Here is a 14908-nt window from a genome sequence, read left to right as displayed (position 1 = left end):
AACTTAATCATGCAGTAGCTCTGAAGGAACAGAGTCCCAGTGAAAACACTCAATCTGCAGTGAAAGCATTGCTGTATCGGGAATTTAGAAGACAGTTTAGTTTAGATTTCTTGTCTATCCCTTCGCATGTAGGAACTGAGGTTGGTGTAAGTTGTTTTAAAGAAATAAAATCATTGTAGAGGCTGTAGAAGTTCTGTGCTTCTAGTACTCTGTTTACATATCATTTGGCTATTTTATTTTGCCTTTTTCTTTACTGTTTATACTTCCGTCTCCTATCCTGGAAACCCTTGAGCATGTGCTTTTGTGTGCATGAATAGTTTCACTGATCTCAGCAGTACTGGTCTACCTGTCAGGTATCTAGGTAGGTACCCTAAAAAAGAAATTTCTTTGGGGCAGCAGGAGAGAGAGGGTCCTGATCCTACGCTGGAAGTGTGACAGAACTGTTGCAATCACAAGGGGTGTGTAGCAAACCCCCTCCTGCTGTGGCAGAAATAAAGCTGGCTTTAGTTTCCTGCCCCCAGTAAATCCGTAACTGAATGTTCTATTTTGGTTTTGGTTGTACCTAATACAGGGCAGTGAGTCCCAGTCCAGACAAGGACTCATCGATGCCACCACACTGGCAGCAACGACCATTATTGCCATGAAAACAGCTGCTCTCATAAGCAGCTGCTGCAGTGCCATTACCTGCTGAGGAGTTCAATCACTGTTTGTTTTAACTACAGGAAAAGTATGTAGTTGACATGGCAGCGTGTTCTGTGACACATGCCAATTGAGTGGTTTTTCCACTGGAGGAAAGTCCCCACTTCACGAATAGCAGCTGTTCCTGCTCCACTGATGATGACAAGCGCATACATAGCCGTAACTGTCTGCACTGTTTGTCTCCTTCTGTGATTTGGAAATGCTTAGCCCTGGCGTGAAGGGCTGCAACTCCATTGATTCAGTGTAGTTTAATCTGTCAGTGCTTATGGCTTCCCTTGTAGAAACTCCCATGAGGCTTTTTCTGTTAAGGCTTTTGTTTAGAGTAAAGTGGATGGTATTTTTCCTGGACAGCTGATGAAATGAGTTTTATATAAACTATAGAATGATGTATTTGCTGGTGAAGGACTTGATCCTCCAAAGTGTATACTAGGCATGCAAGTACTGCTGCAGATTTCTACTGGACTACCTGTATTGGTAAAGTGAACGTTTTGCTTAGTGTATTTGCTGAAGAAACCCATAGTTCTGCACTGCGCTGAGGCAGAACAAAGTGCATTTAAAGTGACTTGATTTGCAGTGAAATGGAACAATGCAGAATTTGATCATGTCACTGTAGAGATGTTGGCAACTTAATGATTGATTTAAGAGCTCGGCTGGATTATTCATCATTTCAAAGAAAGTCAAAGAGATGCACAAATTAAAACCATGGACCTAATTCTTCTGAAGTCTAAGGTTATTAGATGTGGGGATAAACTTGCTTTCATTTTAATATTCTCTGTGGCTACTGCCATTCTAACAATACTTTGAACAATTTTATTGGCCTCACTAAACATAATCTTTAAAGTGGCCCATCTTTTAGTTTATCTATCTTACATTCAGTTTAACACATGCTAGTAACATTCCTATATGGACCTGGAACAAATATTGGAAATTTCTCGAAATATGTCACAATACTTTTTTTTTTTTTTTTTGATGGGTATTTACTTCTTAGGCTCGCAAGCACTAAAGATAGGTCAATTCTAATATTACCTCATTATTCAGCTAATATAGCACTCTTTCCAGTATACTTGAAGGCTTATTAAGTATTGGCTGCACTAATGTTTAGGAGGACTAACTGCTATTCTTTCTTCCATTTTTAAGTGAGCTTGTGCTTTTGTAACTCGGATTCAGTAAGACAGCAAAACTTTTGACGAAAGTCTCTGAGTTAATGGAGACTATCATCCCCTAGTGGCAATTTATATCCATAACAGAGGATTTTTGGTTTTTTTCCTGGTCTTCAATCATTTAAACTATTCAACTTGGGTAGACCAGCTCTAGAGAATACCTTTATGTGGAAGTTTGAACTCATTTTCAGATGTCTTGAGACATGACATACTCATAAACATCACTTAAAACTGGGGTTCCCAAGTCCATAGATTGTTCATCTCTGAATAGCAGACTAAGGTTCAAATCCTTTGCCTTGCTGCTTCACAAATGGCTATAAAAAATACACAGGACTCAGGTCAGGATTCAGGTTCTGAATGGAAGGATCTTCTGCTCATGTAGAAATTATCTGTACCACCACACTACCACGCACAATCTTGATTCAGCTTTGCAGACTATTCTCTCACTGGAGATATGTACAAATGAGAAGCTGATCCTGCAAAGCTTGCCTGGCTTCCAAGTCCATCTCTCAGTGGGTGGACTGATGTGTGGTCACCAACAATAAACACCATTTTCTCATTTGTTCTCATTGTCTTGGCAAATACACACATGGAGGGTGTAGTTGTGAGCAATTTTATGTCTCAAAATGTGAACGCTTTGCTGTGGTTCACAGTAGGCAGAATTCTCTTTCAACTCATTGCTTTCCACTGGTGATAACTTTATGAAATAAATCTCTTTTCAGATAGGATTTTATATACTATGTTTCAGATCATAGGTATTTCTTGGGCTTATGCTGGTGGTATAAGGTTGTCAAATCTATTCAGCTACTTTTATTTTTACTTAGTTTAGTGGGATTACTTTTTTCCCAATGCATAAAGCATGTATTTCCCTCCCATACATCCTGTTGAGAAAACAGTTATAGTTAGGAACTGCACTTACATTTAATTCTGTAGATATCATGAAGTCCTAGCTTTTGGAAAAAAAGTGTAAAAGAAAATAAAGTAGCTTCAAGGTATTTAAAAAAAAAATTTAGGATATGTGACATATGTTTTATGTATGTATTTCTAAGGCTTCATTTAGGTAGAACAGCTTAGAAAGTCTCATCATCTCTGGGATGCTTTATCTTGATGGCAGCCATCACCTAAAACATTATGCTGCATTGAGCAAAAAATCTGAGGGTACTGGCTTCCTTCGGTAAAGAAGAACATAGCTTTCTCTGCCAAATATAGGAAAAGCAGTAAATTTATTTTACTGTCTGTATATGACTTAGGGATTAATATTAATTAAGAAAATTAATTAGTTTTCGCTGAGAGAAATTATTTATATTGTGTTGTTTGCCAAAACATATATAGTGCTGTGAAGGGAGTGGTTACTCTGAAGTGCACTCACAACGTGGAAGAATGAGGATAGAGAGCTGATCGCTACTTCTATGTCTAACCTTAAACTTTATTATTCCTAATGGTATATGTGCAGATGAACGAACAGGAACTAAATATGAAAAACCTTGTATCACTTTTAAATAATACTGTGGATTCAGAAACTGCTGAAATATTATTTTCCCATAAGTAATAGCAGACTGGAAAAATCCCCAGTTTTACAGTGTCAGAACACGGCAGTTGTGAATGCTAATGAGAAAGTACCTCTAAATCAAGGAGCTGTCAGGATTTTCCCATTATGTTTTTTCTAAGGCTGAAGTCAAGATAAAATGCTAAGGTCATTACTGTGATGTAAAAGACCAGTACTGCATGACACCGCGGTGCCAGCTGATTGCCTTGTTTATAGTCATAGACTTTACACACAGGAGTGCAGATGTGAAGCTTGCTACGAACTTTTAAAAAAATTAATGGTAAGGATGAGGAAAAACTCAATAAGCAAGTATTTTTTGCCTTTTTTCCTTGTTGCTTTTTTTAAAGACCTTCTTCAAAGTTAAAAAAAAAAAAGTTAAAGTTGCTATGAAAAGAAAGAAAATACCTTTTTTTTAATTTAGGAATGACAGGAGACTGTTTTTTATTTTTAATACTTTGATCACATCTAACGATCCTGATGACTCCAGTTGAGTTAATTGATCTGCAGTTACTTCAAAGCACTTAGTGACAGGTTTAGTCTGTCACTTAGGCGAGGTTTGTTTGTATTATTCATCCAGAAAGTTTTGGGTTTATAGCAGTTCTGGAGTAAAATACACCTATACTAGCAGCATATTTTTAGTCTACAAATCTTTTACTAGAAAGAAAACATCGCCAAAAGTGTAACTTAACAAGTATTGTTATTCTGGCAATTATTTCTAGAGGTCTAATTATAAATGTTAGTACAGCTATTGCCTGACTTCATTCTGCAGCATATGGTTTATGTCAATATGTTCTAAAAAATAAAACAAGCAGAAAGTCCAGTTTTCAGTTGACTTTACATGAAGTAATTGCAACTCCACTGGAAATTATGTATCAATTGTTGCATTTATCTTGTTTAAGATCATCATTTAATTGTTGCAGGCATAACTACACACGTTGAATATTTTAGCTGGTAATACAGTCTTAAAGGACACCATTTTTGTTTAGATTGACCACAGATACATTTACTTAAATCAATTGGTTTACATGTACTTGCCTATTATAGCAATCACACAGTGGATGTATTCATCCACAAATTGAAGTTCAGCTCCTATAACTGTAAGTGAGAAACATTGGCTTTTTCTGCTTTACCAGCTTTATCTGTAATCACACTTGCAGAGAGTCCTTAATGGGTTGTGAGATACAATAATTGAGGTGGTAAGGTTAATGGGGCATCTTGTTATGCTACATATTTTTGTTGCAAATAATTTTATATGTTAAATGCATAAAATCTTTGCCATAGAAAAGTGAGCCAAGGATTTGAGTAGCTAAAGAAGGTGGGCCCAGCTAATGTCTGGTTGCAAAAATAAAGTCTAATAACGATGAGAGCAGCTGCCTTTAGAGAATGACACAATTGTAAAACGCAACCAGTACCTGAAATGTAGCAGTGAATGATTTTGTCTAGCAACGGCAGATCTCAGGGAGTTAAAATAACAATGTTTAAAAACTGCACATGTGATTATCTTAATTTATCCCGTAAAAGCCAGGAGATGCTAATCTCTATTCAGGATCTTTTATGCATATGACTGCACCCACCATACCCAGATGTTTTGATCACCTCTCTGGCCACAGAGATGCTAAGCATCGCCTCTCCTTTCAGTGCAGAAATACAGTACAGAGAAATCTTTCATACCATATAAGAACTGTGGTCTAGACCATTCTCTGTGAGGACAATTTCTGAGATAGTTTTTTGGCTAAGTGGTCCATTTGGTAAAGGCATAAGGTTATTTTCTCACTCAAACAGTCACCATCCTTCTGAGTTTATGCTACAGGAACCGCTAGCAAGCTTGATTACCTACTGTGACCCTCACTGTCTCCTTTGGCGATCATCTGTCTCTCTCACAGGATATTTCCAATGGTGGTGCAGTATGGAGAATTGCCTGTGGCAGTGGCTGTTCTTACAATACATCAAATGGGGCACTGTGAGAAAGGCACATGTAATCCTTAGGACACACAGTATTCCATATTATCTCTTCTAAGGAAATTCTGCCAGCTAAAGGGGCCGTAGTTGTCTTACTAACAACACCCAGGCAAAGGTTGTGCTTCCCTCCCTGCCACCAGTACTGGTTATCTTGTTTATTGGGCCAGCAAAGCACTTGACTTAAAACCCAAATCTGCTCACTGTGCCCTGCGATGTTTAGAGAATTGAAGACACTGTGCTGCTCGAAAAGCAAGTTGTGCTGTGCTTTTGTACAGTACTGATTGTCAATGAAATGTAATTTAGCTAAAACAAAAGTACCGATGGTCAATAAAGTACAATTTAGCTAAAACAAAAGGCATATTTCTGACAAAAAGCTTCTGCAGCAGTAGAGGCAGTAGTAGTGATCCAGCAAATACTGACATTATTAAAACTGCAGGTTTCGTTTATTTTTTTTAATATCCAAACTCTCGTGTTCGAACTTTCAAACAGAACGGCAGCATGAGCAGTAGGCATTTGTAAAGTTGTTATCAGCTGAAAGCTGTGTTGAAGAACATTAGTTAAACATGTTTCTGCTACTGTGCTTCTACCAAACATGCACTCCTACACACACTGAAATCTGTACGCCAAACCTGGTGTGAAAAAGGTTGCCACAGAAACCCCCCTGCATGCATTGGGTACCTTTCTTTGCCATTTGTACACAGAATAGACAGAAATGTGTCTTTTAACAGCCAGATCATCCATCCCCAGGATGTAAGCGATTCCATGGGATATGATGAAACTTATTTTAAAAAATAAAGGAGGAACTAAATGTAGCATGTAATCATTTAGATCAAGACTGGAGGAAAAATGGTCCTGTTCAATGAAATGTACAGGAAACATTTAGAAGACCAGAATATAACTTTCAGGATTGTTAAACAAAGAGAGAAAGAAAACTGACACGAATTATCTCATTTTTCATTAGAATTTTGAATTTCCAGCAACCTCCAGGGTGTTCATTTTGTACTTTACCAAAGTGCCATATACAGAGCTAGAGAAATAACAGGAGGTTTGGGTTTTGATGTAACTCCCAGAGTTAGCCCAAATGCACAAGTGTGCAATGTATATAGAGAAAAACTCTTCACGCAGTCTTACTTAAAGCTGCTTAACAGCTTAAAATGATAAAAAGTCCTTAACACAATTTAAGAACTTAAACCACTTAAACTGTTCGAAGAGGCTTGTGAGTTTGAAGACTTTTGGCAGGGGTGGGAGAGGCAACCTGCCGAGCTGCAGCCCTGGGGACAGAGCTGGCCGGCTCCCACCTGGTGTGTCCCAGCAAAGGGGCCCTTTTGGGGAGCCTGGAGGTAACGTGACGGAGAAGATGGCAGTTTTCTACATATTTTTACATAGTATTGTGTATACGCCTGGATTGCTTTGCTTTAAATAGTGTTGCAGGGAATCTTCCAGGGATGTGAGGTGTAAGCAGTGACATCCCCCCAGTGAAACAGGGAAGAGGGTGGAAGAAAAATATTGCCTATGACAAGTCTTCAGCTGTGGAAAAAAGCTTCCGTTCATGGGCCAAAGGAAGGTCTTCAGGAGCATTGTGAAGAAATCTTCTGCAAGAGCTGCAAGGCAAAATGTTTTGCTTTTGTGGGTCCAGGAGCGGGAGGCAGGTGGGAGGTGGCATGAGTAGTGGGCCTTTCAGATCTTTTGAGGAGGATTTTTTTTTCTGAGATTGTTTTTCAGAAAAAGAAATGGGAAGCGGGGGGGAGGCAGGGAGGGTTGCTTTAGTTTGACTGATCTCAAACAGCGTTAGTCAGTTGGTCATATCAGAAGCATGTCATTGTTATTATGTGAAGTTATACGTTTATAAAACATAAGTTAAACCATCATTTATGAGATCCAGTTTGGTCCCTGCTGCCGCACGTGGTGGTCAATGGTTGAATGTGTGTTTGTACATGCATATGCTCAGATGAAAAAAATGGTGGCACTGCACAGAAGCGATACTTGAGAACAAGGAAGGAGGCACAGGAACGGGAATGAACGTCTGAAGGTGGAAAAGAGCTAGGATGCTTCTTCTGATGGCAGTGATGCCACCTTAAATGTTTTGAAACTTGGCCTGCTTTTCATTGATGCAGGCAGTGATTTACACCTTTCTGTGCAGAAAAGGCTGTAAAACAGGAGTGAATTACATTCTGTACAATTTGAAAATAAATGGTGCGTTCACAGCCACTCAAGTTGAGGCCCATTTACACTTCCAGAGTGGTATGATGAGTAAATGACAGTTAGGCCTGTGTGTGTATGAAAAATGCCTGTTTTACCAGAGGCTGCGAAAAGAGAGAGACATAGTGAAAATTGGAAGCGAGACTTTTATTTGTTTGTTTAAAACAGTCATATTGATTTGGAGTCAGATGGAGTATTGGTGTAACTACAAACTCATTCCACTGAATTCTGCAAGGTATTTCTGGTGATGCTGATGGGGCTGGAAGTTTACATTTATAATCTGAATTTTTCCTGTGCTTGAGTAAGTCTTTATTGCACTACATTCTTGTGCAAACATGAATGTTATCTGTCTAGAAAAAAAGTCTTTACTGGGGTGAAAAAGAGCTTGGGTGTAGTTAAATTCATATCATGTCAATACAATTAAATTACTCCTTGGCTTTCTTTTATGATGAGGAAAGAGATACGCAAATGTTACTCGGTGAGGGTAAGTGCTTTCTGACTAATGACAGACATGGAAAGAAACCATTTAACGTATGAAATCTTGGTAATGTACCACATAATACTAATATCTCAATATCGCTTGAATTTCAGAACATTTCAGGATCTGTCCAAACAAATGGATATATCTTACGGTACAGTCAGGGAATCAGCAGTGTATGAATACTTTAAAGCAAAAGGGACAAACCCTTTGGAGCAGGATAACACATTTGCTGAACTGTGGAGGACTATCAGTAAGAATAACGGGGCAGATAATTGTGTATCAAACCCTTCTGAAGGCATCAGGAAGGTAAGACAGGGGTTTTCATTTAATTTTTGTGCTGTGTCAATGTTGTTTGCATGGAATTAATAATGTTAAGTCACAGGAAAGCAATTACATAGTCATTTAAAAAAAATTAATCCCTATCTAAAGTTCCTTTTAGTAACTCGATGGCAGATAAGAATCATATTTTGGGGTCATGATTTTGAATTTAAGTACTTTAGCTCTGCCTAGGTCTTGAGTATACAAGTCCTTCTTTGGATCAGGCCATAAGGTTTCTAAGTTTCTTGGGAGCTCCGATAATACCATTTTGAATGTCATTCTTTACATTATCTAGTTACTGACTCTTGCCCTTTGCTCATTTGAGTGGATTTTTTTCTGAGTTGGTGGATTGAACTTATTGGAAACATGAGTAAGAATCAAGGCATTCACTGAACGTATACTCATTTCTCTTGGAAAAGAAATTTAATGCAAGATTTTCTTTGTTTATTCCAAACTTTAAAAAATGCATATACCCTTTCACATGTCACCATGCTTTCACCTAACTTTTATTTCTCTCAGATATGACTACATATTTTTTTGGTGAAACTGAGCATTAATGTGGGATTCAAGGACTGATATATAACAGCTTGGGGTCCTACATCCTTGTGCTGAGTCCTGTGATAAACAGCCCCGGTTCAGATCATGCAAACACAAACATCCACACTTTCTCACTCTTAGTCTGCCTCTCTTCTCTGCCTCCCATCTTGTAGCTCAGCAAAACCAGATAGTAAATAACATCAAACCACATGTGTCCAGGAGTATGTTATGGCAGAATGGATGCAGAAGTAGTCAGTGAAAGCTTAATGTGCTGCTCCTTTTGTGAAAAGTGTCTTCTTTATTTGCCAATTGATTTTTTTCACAAAACAAGCGAACAGCTGTTATTAACATAGTGATTGTTTGATCAGAGTTATTCTGTTGTCAGTGAAACACTGATTCTGAATAAATACATTACTAGTTTTTTATGCTTTTGTAAGCGGGAAATAAAATGGTTGGGGCTTGGGTTTCTATTTTTTCTTTGTATCTTGGAAACCTTTTCTGAACAGTCAGAGGGAAAGCATCCAAAATTTACTGGTTTTTACAATGCTATAAGGGGGGGTGAACACCGTAACGCAGGCCATCCCATTTCACAAATCAAAGTCCTTTAACATAAGATTCCCAACGGTTTGTGTGACTTTTGGACAAAATCCTTATACAAACACTCTAGTGTCTTCTCAGCACAGGAGTATTTAGTAAATAGTTTTGGTTTACCCTTCCATCTCCCAGCTGGGCTTTCCTAAAACCCTCTGCCCTCAGCTCAAATAGCCTTTCATCCTTGGTACAAGGTAGAGCTGCAGCAACAGCAAAGTCTGCAGTGTGCTGATTTTTTTTAATCTGCTCAGCACTTCATGAAAATGAGGCCTCTATTTGGAGAGACTTTGTTAGCATTTAAAGGAAATAGAAATAGAGACATTAAGTAAATACTTTTCTATGTACCCTGGCATTAAAACCAATAATAAAACAGTTTACCTTAGAAAAATGCACAGTATTTTACTTTTTTTTTTCTTTTTTAACATTCTTCTGTCAGTGGATGCTCTTTAGCCATGATACTGTAAATACTCTTATTTTGCAAGCTTACTGCATGCTGCCATTTACAATAGCTAGAGTTGCCTAAGCCAGAAATGTAACTGTAGATTGGCAGGCTGGTTAGAATACCAATGACGTTGTTTGTATGGAGCTGGCAGCTCCATCCTATCTATGTGATAATAACTTTTTATATTAAGTTGGATTTCAGTATTGTAGGGTGATTTTTATATAACTTGATCAGCTCATTCAATTAACGTCAACAATAACCAAATTTACCTCAGTCCCCAAAGCTGACCAAGGCTGCTATTTGATTAGACACCTACATAAATTGGGTTTAATATTTAATAACATTGTCAACTAAACTGTTGTGTTTATAGTTTAAATGTCACTCTTCCTAGCTCATTGAACTCTTTGAATAAACAGACAAGTTTTCCATGTCAAGTATTGTGGCTAGAAATTCTGTTTTTGTAAAGGAGAATTGATGTCAGCAAAGGAAATGGGACTTTCCATCCGTAAACATGTACTGCTGCATGAAAGAGATGTAAATGTGCCTTAAAAATGTATTTTATAGGAAATGGGAAATGTAAATCTCTCGAGCATGAGGACTTGCCTGACAAAATGCAAAAGAAAAATCACTACTATCCTTTCTCCCCTCCTTCCCCTTTGCATTTTCTTCAGACAGCATCACAGTTCAGCTGCAGTTACAAACAGAGCAATGCCACTTCAATGCAAAACAGGAGAGTGCTGCTTATTTTTGGTACAGGCAGGTATTTCAGATGTTTGTCTCTATTCCATTTACCTCTCTCCATTTCCCAGAGATTTTCCTGCTCCCTTTGATTGGCTAAAAACAAAAGAATAATAGTGGAAGAAAGTCCTGAAAGCTTTTGTGGTGTTTGGTTGCCATGGCAGAGGTCTCTTTTCTGACACAGCACAGTCCCTGTAGCCACAGTGACCATCTCCCATTGTCAAGGCACAGCTTTTGCAACACTGGTACCGCCACAGAAAGGGCATTAATGCACTGCAAAGTCACGTAAGCAACAGAAGGACGTTTCAGAGCCGGGGGGCAAGTTGCTTTTGTCGTACTCCCAAGGCAAGTGAAAGTAGTCATTGCAGATGGAAAATGTCCTCCTATTCATAAATGTCTCTGCATAGCATAAGAGGAGGTTACCAGACAAATCACCAGTCCGTACACAAATGCTATTTTGCCACTTAAGTTTTCTGATACTGTAACAGACGAGGATTGACTAACGCTGTCGTATGGGAAGTTTCTTTCCGGGTCGAGCTGCAGCCAGGATCCCCAAGAAGCATGCAGTGGGCAGCTCCTGCCATCTTATCCCAAGTGGACACTGGTATTGGAATCACACACATTTCTAAGCCATTTGTAAATCTCAGCAAACTGTTTGCATAATACCTGGTGGCATTCAGTTCTGCAGGGTAATAATTAGTTATCACAACGTATGTAATAACCTGTGGCTTTTTTCATTGTAGGCAGCCATTTTTGCTTTGAATGAATGAAGTAATATGAACCCTATGTATTCCCATATATATATATGTCTTTTTTATATATACATAGGAGAATTAAACTGTTATTGTCTTTTTAAAAGCCTTGTTTTGGTGGGGACTGTTTGTTCCTCTGTCCAATCAATGTGGTGCCAAAATTACTCTGAATCCTTTCTTTTCTTCCTCTATACCACTTTTGATGAAGTGACCAAAACCAAGTATAGTACAAAATGTGAATGTACCATTGATTTAGGCAATGGCACAGTAACAGTTTATTCCTTCTCTTTTTTGCTTCCTTCAAAAAGTTTCTCTCCCTTAATGAACACTAAACATTAAATCAGAGCGTTTCTTGTTGAACAATCACTTCTGTTCATTTTTATTTTGAAAGTAAAAGTGATTTAAAAGTTCAATGAAAGGGATTTTTTTAACTATTTTTTTCCAATAATAAATTGTCCACAATGACTTTTATATTGTGAATTGTGGTTGTTCATCCATATGTTTTCATGGGTCCTCATGAATTTCTCCATTTCTTGACCCATCAGCCTTTGGAGTGAAAGCAAATTATTCCTTAAAGCCTGAATATATTACATCCTTCAGTGACTCCTTAATTATATTAATTTTTAAATAATTTGAACAGGATTAAATGGCATGTCTTCTTTTTATTAGAACTGTGTTGCTTCTTTTAAAGCACTTTTTTTATAGATAATAAATGTTATCCAAGCACGTTTTTGAACTATTCCACTAATGCCAATGTAAAGGCCACTTTTTGATATTTCTGTGGTACCAGCCATATAATGGTATCAGCTACAGTGACACTCCATTCTGGCAGTAAATTAATGATCAATGTTGCATTATTCTTGCACTTTTGTCTTTAGTATGGTAGCTTCTTCATAAGTTTCAGATAAGTCACAGACATATCAGTGATTAACCTGAAATTCATCTTTTTTCAAGTTGTTATTATTATTTCTTACCATGCTTTCTTTCAAAAAACATTGTTTTACCATCAGTAAGCCAGGATCCTTTGAACAATATTCTTCCATCTCCCTCCATGTTGAAGAGTGACATTATGAGGTTGCGTACTGCTTTTCTGAAGTATTACTATTCTCTTTGTGGTACTTCTTATATCTAGGAGGCAATCTTCGTTGGCCTTTTAATTTTTTATTATTCTGAAGAAGAAATATTTTTAATATAAGCTTTGCCTAGGGGGTTCTTTTTTTCTTAAATCAGTTTTCTTAAACCTTTTCAACCAAAGATAAATCTGGTGTCTTTGGTGTAAACCACCACAGTAGTTCCACCTGGGTGGGATACATAAGTGCCGCTTTGGCTGAATTTCTGTTAAAGAGGTTTTTGAAAGTTTAACCGAGCTATTTTTGTTTTGTTCTGCCATATGCCTGCATGCTGAGAGTCGCAATAAGGCCATAGCAAAGGAGCAAAATATGAGGGCCAATTAGAAGTCTAAAGTATAAATTTTAGCTTATTATTCTCTGTTTCATTTCAGTCATTCTTTACTCAAGCTATCTTACCTATTCTCAGCTGGTATTTGCCACATTCCTTTTTACCATCTCTCTATATATATTATCTTTGCAATGATGTCTGATCACTAGAACATTTTTATTCTACTTTGGGCCCTAAAAACATACAATGCAGGCTTTAGATGGCTGAGCTGTGAATGCAAGAGCCTGAGGATATGGATCTTTGCTGTATTGTGATCAGGACTTGGTTGCATGGGTAGGTGCATCTGTGTCATACGCAACTAGGGAGCCTTGATATGTTTCCTGCTCATACATCCCATGGGTCAGTGCCAGATGTTTCCTGTAATTCTTAGTCTTCCTACCTCCAGTACCCCTCTGGCCTGGAAGCTAAGGGGTATGCACATGTGCACTCATGCTTTCTTTCATGTGACAAAAATGAGAAGTTTAATCTACTTTTTAAAGGTTGTGGTTTGATTTTTATTTGAAAATAAGTGTCAATTTGATTTTATTTGGCTTTTAGTGCTTGCCTAGTGAAGGTATATAGAAAGTAAATGTATCTTAAACACACATGTATGTGTGTGGTTGTGTGTCTTGTACCTAAGTTTTTCTTTAAATTGGACAAATGATATTGCTTAGCTGTCACAACAGATATTTACAGGGATGTGAAGGATGCTGAATTTAGACAGCAACTAAACATTTGGTCATAAGGAAGATTTCCATGCAATGAACACACTAATAGTATGAGGTCTCCACTCTTCAGAGAAGAAAATTATGCAAATGGAAGAAGTTTTGGAAGATACAAATCTTCTCTTAGGAAAAAGAGATCTTTGGAGATTCTGGTTTTGGCAATCAAAGATAGGAAACAGACCTAGATCCATTATTTCTGGGAGCTGAGAAGTATGAATAACTAAGAGTTTAAAACTCAGATTTCTGTTTATGCTAAAATGTTCAGGCTGTCAGAGAAATAATGCTCTACAGATGTGATGGCACTGGATAGAATGATTTATGTCATAAAAAATATAAAATTGATATGAAGACACCTGGTAGACTTTGTTTGTTGTCCACTTACAGTTGTAGGACATAACTTAGGATAGCAACATTGCAAATGCAAGAGAAGTAGACCTTTTCAAAAATCTGCTGTCCAACATTGAAAGTCAGTGTATAAAGCTCTTCTATATAAAATAACATACAGAAAAGTGATGCCTGAAAAATAGAATCAATAATGTGATTTTTCTCTAGACATTGCCTTATAATTGAAATCAAATATTTGAGGAAGACTGTGTTTCTTAAGTATTACTAAGAAAAAGATGAGGAACGTATGACATGTTGTCAGTGTTCTTTTCTAAATTGTAAATTTGAGAAGAAGATTTACAGAACAATTCTGAAACAACTAAATGAATTAGCTCTTTAAAACAAACAAACAAACATACAAAAAAACCCAACCAGAAAAATGCAAGACACATTTTATCACAGTGATTTAGGCCAAATGTTTTCTGGGTCTCCTCTTTCTGTACATCCATCAGGCAAGCTTTTGTTCTCTAATAACATGGATTTTGAATAGATTCTTTGTACAGTAACAAGTGCGGTTGTCTTTGGTCCCATGAGTACATATTTTTAATGCACTTGAACTTGGACAGTTTTCTATCATAGGTGGCAAAAGCCTGTGTGCTATTTACCATAGAATACAACCTGCCTGCGATGTGCAAAAACAGGGCTTTTGATGGTCCTTCCCTGCCAGGAACACCAGTGGGACTGATGCCCGTTGCCTGTTCTCCCTAACCAGGTAGAAGGCCTATCAGCACCATCTCAGATGTGAAAGCATAAAATATGAATCGTTAAAGCCCATCACAGGAAGAGCAGAGGGCAAGATGTAGAGATTTGCCACTACCAATGCAGTTAGTTATGGGTACATGATTATTCAGAAAATACCTTTGAAAAGCACATTTTAGGCTTCCAGGAATGTAGGTTGCTGGCTGAATATAGGCTAGACGCCTTGAGGAATCACTCCCTT

The 14908-nt window shown here is 37.7% G+C and overlaps 1 protein-coding gene across 1 annotated transcript in view; it reads left to right on the top strand.

Moving 5' to 3' along the window:
• Positions 1–14908, top strand: part of GRID1 (glutamate ionotropic receptor delta type subunit 1) — a 543246-nt gene that overhangs the window by 506111 nt on the left and 22227 nt on the right. The window contains exon 13 of the mRNA XM_059821260.1: positions 8155–8350. Within this exon, the coding sequence (XP_059677243.1) occupies positions 8155–8350 (196 nt within the window). The remainder of the gene's footprint in view (positions 1–8154; positions 8351–14908) is intronic.

This window comes from Gavia stellata, chromosome 9 (genome assembly GCF_030936135.1).
Source record: "Gavia stellata isolate bGavSte3 chromosome 9, bGavSte3.hap2, whole genome shotgun sequence".
Lineage (NCBI taxonomy): Eukaryota > Metazoa > Chordata > Aves > Gaviiformes > Gaviidae > Gavia > Gavia stellata.
This window is presented reverse-complemented; position numbering and strand designations above follow the sequence as displayed.